At 42.6% G+C, this 9,458-nt stretch overlaps 1 protein-coding gene across 1 annotated transcript; it reads right to left on the bottom strand.

Annotated features, from left to right (window-relative positions):
• Positions 1 to 886: 886 nt before the first annotated feature.
• Positions 887 to 9,384, bottom strand: CAPZA1 (capping actin protein of muscle Z-line subunit alpha 1; the record flags this gene model as incomplete). The annotated part of the gene is made up of 10 exons (XM_079546307.1): positions 887 to 1,027; positions 1,535 to 1,597; positions 2,207 to 2,278; positions 2,771 to 2,849; positions 3,270 to 3,349; positions 3,760 to 3,966; positions 4,399 to 4,462; positions 5,238 to 5,289; positions 5,519 to 5,582; positions 9,346 to 9,384. The coding sequence occupies 10 exons, from the start codon at positions 9,382 to 9,384 to the stop codon at positions 887 to 889; spliced, it is 861 nt and encodes a 286-aa protein (XP_079402433.1).
• Positions 9,385 to 9,458: the final 74 nt, after the last annotated feature.

Here is a 9,458-nt window from a genome sequence, read left to right on the forward strand (position 1 = left end):
ACAGAGACAAAATGGAAAAGTTGTTCCTCCCACTTTGGTTCAAGTTTATTTATTTTGTATGCTATCCATCCATACACCTGTGATACAAATGTTATGAACCTGCCACAAAGCATTAAAGCACAACATCCCTATTTTGCAGACATTTGCATTTTTAATCTAATCCAGTCTCCACAGATCAGCAGCGACCCGACTCAGAGTTCTCTAAAAATGCAGATGTCTGATAACTGTACATACGTAAGGGAGAGCAAAAATGTTCACTTCTAAGGGAACGTGTCTCAAATCTTCAGGTTGGAGGGGAAAAAAAGCCCCTGGAAGAGCTAGCTGTGCAGGAATTTCTGTAATGGTTACTGTAAACTTGTTATGTGTAGTAAAATCCAGGCCTACAGGCTTTTGCTTTGTGGAGGTCAGTAGTAAGGATGCTTGGGAGCACTTACTGTGTCTGCATTATTACAACTTGCAGCACAGAGCCTTGAGCTGTTGGCAGATTTGATGAACTTACTGCAGTACCTGGAGTGCTGTACACAGGTGAAGGAAATGCCCTGCACCCTCAGATGTATTTATAATAGGGCTTTTGCAGCTAGGCAGTTTTCCAACCATTACAATTAGTGATTGAAAACAGCTACACTTCTGAACCATGAATGTGGTTTAATTAAAATGACCTATCAGTATATGCAATCACAAGAGGAAGCTTACGTGGCAGGAAACACAAAACACAAAGACAATGCTATTTGTTCCACAGTTCTCTCTGAGGCTAGAAAACCTGTCAACTTTGAAAGCCCTAGAAATATGCTGCACTGGTTTAGAAACCATCTACTTGGCATAGGACCACATTTGTTTTGTTTTTTGTTTTGCACACAAACATTTCATACAGCTCCTTATTTCCACCTTAAGCATTCTGCATCTCTTTGCCAATCTTGTAGCTGAGGATTTTGTTCCAGTCGATCTTGGTGCGGGTGACAGGCAGCTGCCGGCGTAAGGCTTTGAAGGTGGTGTCTGACATTGTCTGGTAGTTCTCACTGATTGCTGTCTGCAATGGCAAGCAGATTCAGTTAGAGCAGTGCTAAGATACCCTGAAAAAGCACCACTGTTAAAGCCACGAAGCCTTTTTCTATGAGAGGAATGCATGCTACAACCAAATGAATAATGCAGTGTGGGTGCAAGTAAAGGGATTCTCCTGAGCCCTGCTGTACAAAGCAGGTCTGCTCCAGGTGCCTCGCTGACTTATCTGCACCAAGTCTCCTTCCAGCACACAGGCTGGGACAATATAACAAGCCCTCAGACAGAGGAAAACATTGAGACCCACCCACTCCCTTTCCATGCTTGTTCCAGGCATCATTTGCAACCCTTTGAAATTGCTATACAGCAAACTGAACAATTACACGTACCTTTATCATTAGATTCTAATTCAACTAATGCCCTTTTCTAATTAATTCTTAGAGTCAATGCTAGATCAAGTCAGGAGCAAAATTTGAGGCCAGTTTCATAAATGGAGATTGAGATGATTCCACCACGTTTAACAACCACTGATTTTTACCTGGTACTCATTTTCTGCATTTTCTATTATCTTAATAAATTCCTTAGCTGTCTGAACGTCGCTCTGCAAAGAGGGGGAAAAAAAACAATTTGCATGTTTAAAAATAACATTTTTAATGGATGTCTTCCCAAACGAGAGGCTGAGCACAGACACAGTGGATAACATGAGATGGAAGCTGCTGGGATTTGTAGCTTCTGCTCACTGCAGGTATCTCAGTGGAGTTCAAGATAGCAGGCTGAGCTTGTGCTTCAAACTGAAACAGGATTCACCCTTGTGAGCAAAAGGCAAGTAAGCCTTCATGGGATGGAGTATGGACTTGGGATTTTGACTACTGCTCCCCCTGCTGTGCTACAGGGCTTCTTACTTTGCCCTGAGAATACTGCCTTGATTTCCATAGCCTGTATATAGAAAGGTGTATTCTGCCCTCTTTAAATGACACTCTTAAGCTGTCCAAGGGAGATTGTACTTCCTAATACTGTCTTATTTTAAGCAATTAAGAGTCTGTGTATTTAATACAATCAAGGAAAAAAAAACAAACCCTAAAATGACACTGATTAGTCACCCTTAAACTAAAACTCAATGGAATGTAGTCATACAAGCAAATCCCTCATGAGATGTTTAAGAAATAAAATAGCTGCTTTATCTTTGAAAAAAGTGTTGTGGCACACTTACTGAAACCTGTACAGAGTCCTGGATGTCTTTGTGACTAACCAGCTGAACGTTACCATCTTCATAATAATGAACCTAAACAAAGACAGAACACAGGTTATCATTAATACTCGTTTTATAATCCCTAGAGCCCCCAAATGCTACCAGAATGGCACAGCAGCTTTGTTGTGCCAATCTTCTCTGCTTACGTGGAGACTAAAAGCAGGATGGATTTTCTAAAAGGTTTCATTCTTTGTCAAGACTGTTCAAGATTATGTTAATGCAGTAAACGCCTAGAGTTGAAATAAGAGCAATTATATATATAAGTATATGAAATCAGAACAGGTTTTGGCCTGAAAAGTCAAACACTTGGAGGCACACAGGATGATACTACACAATAAATCACAGGCCAGGCTGCAGACAATGTTCAAAACAATGAAGCTTTAAGAATTAATATCTTGAATTGTATAGCTCAGTAATATCTTGACTCCAGAAGGACATTTGCTGAATTTCAGCATCTCATTTTGAGCAAATGCAGTGGTGTCTGGCAAGCAGTTTTTCCTGTTATTGCCAGACAATGCAGCTCACCTGGATCTTGAGCACTGCAGCCACCTGAGCTGTTGGTGGTGTGATGGTAAACTTCCATTCTGATCTCCAGCGACCATTCCTAAAAACAGGTGAAGCATGAAAACTGTATTTGCAGCAAGTGCTAAAAAAAAAAAGCTAAATGAATGTGAACAACTTGGTCCTGCTGCTCTGAGATCGGTGCTGAAGTGCTTTATATACCAATGAACTCAACTTCTGAAGCACAGTTCCAACACCATGCATCTGTTACAGGCTGGCTCCAACCACTTATGCTCTGGAATATCTAAGGGGGATCTTCTTAGCCCTGCTAGCTGCTTTTTCTCTGGGCAAGTCATTGAGTTATGACTTAGGGAAGCATCAGGGGCTGGCAAAGAGAAGTAGACTAAAGAATGAGAAACTGAACCCCTTGAGGAGCCAAAGGCATCTTAACTTTCAGGGCAAGTAGAAGAAGGGTTTATTTGAAGTGTAGTAAAGGAAGAAAATAATGTTTAAGTAGTCTTACCAGAAATTTTTGGGCTGGAACTGATGGCTCTCAATACAGGCAATAATTGTCTGCTGTCCATCTATAGATTTACCATAAACCTGTATTCAGGAAAAAAGAGTTAAAACAGCACAAGAGCTGAGGAAAACCACTTGCAATTTCTGTTCTTGGCAGCGCTGTGGAGGCTTCCCATTGTGGAAACTCACTGGGAATGTGTGCTTAGTTATGCTGTCCAGTACTTCCACTTGTAGTTATGTGCAAACAATGCCTCCTATTCTTTTATTGCAGGTGTTAGGGCACTTGGCAGTCATGAATATGAACAACAGGGTCTAATAAATCTTTACCATTATGTGCATACCAAGATTATTCACACCCTTTTTGAATTTATTCCAAAATTAGCCAGAACACCAGTGAAGACAGAACTCAGGCAGCACTGCCCAGCACAGAATGCACTCAAAGTCCTGAGTGACACAGAGCCAAGATTTTCCATCAGACAAGATGGATACTCAACAGTGCAGAAGCCATTGGGGTAATGATCTTTCACATAAGCTCTCAGTGCACTGTCACAGGCATCTCTCCATTGTTTTAAAGCTGATTCTGTGTCCTCAGGCTGGGGGTCGCTGGCTTCCTTCCTTAAGTGATCAAACTTGAAAGAGATTTTGTTCCTTGGGTCTAAAAATCTGCCGTTGCCCAGATCACCGTGTTCTGTGATTAAGACCTGAAAAATAAGGAACAGAAATCAAAACGCTCTTCTGCTGCTGTAAATGTGAGACCACAGGAGAAAACAACACTAAGGATTCGCTCCTACCAGTAGGAACTGTGAGCATGCAGTAAAGTGTTTAAGCAATCTTTAAATAAACAGCAATCTTTAATCATTCATACTTGAAGTGGAATTGCAATGACTTCAGTGTGGAGCTTTACCTAACATGAACTGGTCACCAGGTAGTAACAGACAATGCTCTAAAGATTTCACCTCTGCCTCTTGCACAAGAACAACAATTTGGTAATGCAAGGATGACGTGGGGGAAGAAGGAAAGATGATAACTTGCAGGTAGAAAGAAAATCATCATAAAGATCCTGATAAAACAAAATACTTCTTGCATCTGTGTGGGGCAGTAACACAAACCTTGAGAGTAAAGTTTTTCCTTACCTGATCATCATAGCCTTCTATCTTCACCGGAGTGAACTGATCCATGTTATACTGTGCAAATGCACTGTTAAGAATTAAGAGCATGAAATTTAGCTGTACGTACACGTTCACATTCTCTTAGTGATAAGTACATGGTGTGACTCATACTACAGGGAAAACTGCCATTGCAAATAATCCACACATTGATAGCTGTAATCATCTGGGTCTAAAGCCAGGCTTATTTAGTAATCATGAAAGTATAGAGTTCAAAAGTAGAACAGAAGGCAGCCTGGGGGAAAATGAGCAAGCTGATGCAAAACAGGCAGCAAGGTAAACAAATATGAGTAGACTAATATTTATAACAATTTCCTTCTGCCAAGACCTGCTGACAGATGTGTCACCCAGACCTAAATAAAACATCAGAAGCCCTGTATGCATAACATGTAGACACCTTCTGATGAGACTGCACAAGTAAACAAGATGCTCTGACAGCATTTTTTGAAGGCAGCTTTTCTTTTTTTTAAGCTCTGGCTGAGGACTACTCAGAATTTCAGGCTTCACTTGCTCACCAAATCACATTCCAACAAGATCAGCCATTCTTGCTGCTGCAGAATTACCCTTTTTGGCAGACTGCCTTCCTGTCAGTTACACAGGGCCTCTACACCACAAATTCCAATTTAAGCCTTTTAAAAAGAACCAGCCGTGCCTTTCATTATATGTTTTGGTGGGGGTAAGGAACGACAGCAGCCTGTTCTCAATAGAACAAACGGCTTCCTTTGTTCCAGCATGATGGGTGTAAGTCAAACTACCACCACAGAGAGGCATACTCTTTCTGGCATGCTTGAAACACGAATACTCACTGTGCTGCTCCTTCCCTGAGAAGATTGTCGTTGTTAAGCAATAACCGGACATCTGGAGGAGGGAGTGCTCGAGTAAGTTATTGGCTTTTTGATCAAAGTTTCTCCAATTTTCAACTGTACAAACATAAACGTTGCTGATTTGAATCATTTTATTAAGGTAAGTAGTCACAGAATGGCAGCATGCTTTTCCCCACTCTGACCTCAGAGCAATGCATCGTGACACAGTCTGTCACAGTGGATGAATGTGAATAAAATGCCACTGATGGCTTTTCTTTACTTACCATTGAATACTTCATTAAATTCTCCAGGAGGGGCATGAGTGATGAATTTTGCAGCTATACGCACCTGTAAAGACAAAACCACTTGCTGACTTCATACAGACTGCAACCCACTCCGAAGCAATTAAACAAAAAACACTATCAGAGTTGGGGAGAAATCCAGGTGTGTGTTTTCAAAGTGGAAACCTTCAGTCCTGTGAGACTAGGTATTTTTTTCAGATGCTCAGCAAGAAGAGCCAACTCCACCCACGTAACTGTAAAAAATGGGAACTGTTCAACCTTCACAGTACAGTTTCACTCTTTGTAAGAGTTGCAATATTGTATTGCAAATGTGTATCTGTGCATCCATCACACCCACATTTAGCTTTTCATCCATGCAGCGTGATGCCCTGTGCAGGAACACTGAGTGTGTACTCAAAGTCTTAGACCCTAAACCTATCTGGAAACAGTGTAGGAAACCTGTTTGACCTCACCCTGACTTATGGATTTGTTGCTGACTTTGTCAGGAGCTGAACAGGGCTTCGTTACAGGACGTCCTGGTTTCTTGTTATCGATGTCACGCTATGCTTTCAGGAGTTATTGTCTCTTTGAAGTCTGTGGTTAACAAAAAGAACTGGAACTACTCCATGCAGTGTACCAGCTTTTCTGGCGTGTGTTTTCTCAAGGGTTACTTGCCACCCTTGTCTGGCACCCTTACTCCTTCCCTTATCCTGCAGCAGTCTTTTACTGGAAACTGCAGCACAGTCCAGCCATGAGCTGTCATTGTAGGAAAGAATTAAGGCATCTGGAACTGATACAATAAGAGAAAAGGCCAAGTGGAAGGAAAAGACCCAAATATCTGTAAACTGAGGCTGTAAAAACAAAAGCAGTTCCCTTCTGAAAAATAATAAAGCTGTACTGTAACCAAAAATCCCATATACAAGTCTGGGATTATTAGAATTTTGGAGTGTTCACCTATTTCAGCTGAATTACTGCCACAGCTGGAAAAACACTGCTTCTCTCCTGTCTGCTGTGTTAATTAGTAATAGTTGTTTGCATCAATTGTCACATAATGATTTAAAGCAAGCCATGAAAGAAAACTCACACCTTTGCAAACAAAGGGTAAACTGCCTTATCCCAACAGTATCAAGTAACAACCCTGCATTAATTGGGCAGAGCTTCAGATAAAAAGAGACTGCTTTCCAAATTGGAGTCTATTTTGCAAAAAACATGTATTCTTTATGCATGGAATAATTATGTAGTATGAGTGAAAAACTTACGTTGAAGATTGTTGGTGTAAGTTGGTAACTTGTACAGTTCATACTAGTAAAAATGTAAAGCCTTTTTCTCATCATTTCCTGCTTTTAAATGAGGCTGATAAGAATGTTAGGATTGTAATAATATCGTTCTTATTGCGTGAAACTTCTCACTGTCCAAAGAACTGTAATTAGGATGTCCTGCTTCACAATCCTGTTAGACTTCGCTGCTGGAAGCTCGGATGGTGACGAAGATAATCCTGCAGTAATTAAGAGGGATGCTTCTGTTTTGTATCCTCTGTGGATTTCTCTGACAGACAGCCCTGAAGGGCTGAAACACTCTGGAAATTACAGCATGTGCTTTTCTAAGAAAGTGCAAGTGTAAGCATCAGTACAGCTGGATCAGACTGCTCTAAAGCATCAGGAGATACAGTACTTGGAGCTCATGTACCACTGCACACCAAGATCCATTTCAGTGACTAGAATGTGCACTGCAAATTAATTCTCCAGATGAACAGATTACTTTTTACAAGGTGCTCAACATATGGAAAAGCCCCTCTAAAAGCCATAAGAATTACTCTGTGTACACATAAGGAACAATGCTGTGGCTGCAGAACTGTGCTCTGTATGGCAGAAGGGGACCACGGTTGTAGGAGGTGGACTTACAGGTCTATAGTTTCTGATAAAACACATGGGGGCTGAAATAAATACTACAGGAGAGATTTTTAGTCTTCTACATTCCTCTGCCTTGGAAGGATGTGTAAAATTCAGTCAACACAGGAAGGATGTGTAAAATTAAGTCAACACAGAAAGGACTTTGCACTTCCATTCTGTGTCCCCACAAAACCAGACACAAAGCAAACTCTGCCACAGAAAACCACTCACTGTTTTAAAGCAGCCCTTGCATTGATTCTGTCGTGGAACAATAAAATAAAAAGCATTTAAATCAAACCACTGAAATCAATCAAGAAGTTGACAGTAGAGAACTTAATCCTAAATGCCAAGCATTTGAATCACCATTACTTGTTGTTTTTAGGGCTGGTTTGTTTCGGAGCAGTGTCAGCACAGTGGAAGGAAGTTCTTTTGCAGAAGCGCGAAAATAAGGCTTTCTGCAAGCTGCCCCACTTCCTGCCCATCGCTGCCATTTCAGGTAGCTCTGCAGCAAGCTAACTACACTGACTTCCTTTTTCCAAAATGGGGAGAGTTGCTGATAGAGAAGCTGCCCAGCAATTTGGTAAAGCTGGCAAAACAGCAGCAGAATAAAGTTAGAAAACACACTGCAGCAGGTCTGGTTCCTGAGCCCTGGCTTTCCTCAAGTAAGACTTATAAGGATGGGAGGTGTGAGGGAATAAATGAATTTTACCGTTTGTTTGATCGTTGGGTTTCTTTGTTTATTACATGGATGCTGTAATAAAGCTCTGCTGCATGTTTCTTAGAATTCATTTCCATCTTCTACCAGCGTTGGACACGGAGCTACTTGGACTGATTCAAACCTGCCCGTGCTGGGACATAAAGTTGAACAAGGGCTCCTATTTCAAGTGAAATCCTATCTGCCTGGACAAATGAAATGCTGGGATACACGCAGTGCAGGATGAACGTGCTGTGAAGGAACCACAGACTTCAGGGAATGCAGTGGAAAAAGAGCCCAGCTGACTCTACATCCTGATTCTCGCTCCCAGACTGAGTGATAAGTTTAGCTGTAGCCTAAAACAGGGATCTGGTTCTACTTTCCAGCTCTGTTAATGACCTGTGAGGTTACCAAAGGCAATTCACTTCATTTCCTTTGCTAAAAACTTGCTAAAGCTTTGTTTTTCATTTTCATTTCAAACACGCTTTCTGTTGCAGCAGCCAAGCAGGTCAAAGATTTGATACAGCATTGGAGAGATTTCAGTTCCACGTGAATTCTGCTCTGAAATATTCATTTCGATGCTGCTGTGATCTAGAACTGTATCAAAGGCCACATCAATCATAAGGCCCTGCCAGCCTCCTTCACCATGTGGCCACTGTCATTAAGCACAAGCAGGCAGCTGGAGAGGAAAATAAAAGCAACTCCGTGCTCAAAGGATCCCTGAGGATCAACGAATGTTGGCATCCCAAAGCAGAATTTCAAGAAAACAAAAACAAAACCAAACCACCAACAAAAAAAACCCACATGCAATAGTTTTACTATGCAAGGAAGAGTAGCTGTGGGTACTGATTTTAGCTGTGGGTGCTGATTTTAGCTGTGGTATGTGGGAAAGAAATGGCCATAGGCTGCCAGCTTTTCCTTTCTAGCAACTCAGCGCTGCTTTTAAGACAGCAATTTTTCCGCATCCCCACATCAGAGGAACGATCTTTCTGCACCTCTCAATACGAGCCTTTCTCTCCACGCCCCGTCCCCTCAGCTCCTCGATCCGCACCGAAGCAATGCGGGCGGAGAGCCGGGGCTGCATGCGTGGGAACGAAACAGGGCTACGAACTGAATGGGCCCGGGGAAAGGGAGGAGCCGACGGGCAGCCCTTGCCCGCTGTAGGGCTCCCGGCGCCCCGCAGCGCTGGGCTGGGCTGGCCCGTGAGGCAGCAGGGGGCCCGTGGGGCGGAGGCGGCCGCTCCCTACCTTCTCTTCGTCCGACACCCGGTCCTCGAAGTCGGCCATTTTGGCAGCTCTGGGCCCGGCCCGGCCCCGCGCGGAGCACGCCGGGAGTCCCGCACCGGGCGCCGTAGCCGGGG

The sequence above is a fragment of the Tetrao urogallus genome, assembly GCF_951394365.1.
Source record: "Tetrao urogallus genome assembly, chromosome: 24".
Lineage (NCBI taxonomy): Eukaryota > Metazoa > Chordata > Aves > Galliformes > Phasianidae > Tetrao > Tetrao urogallus.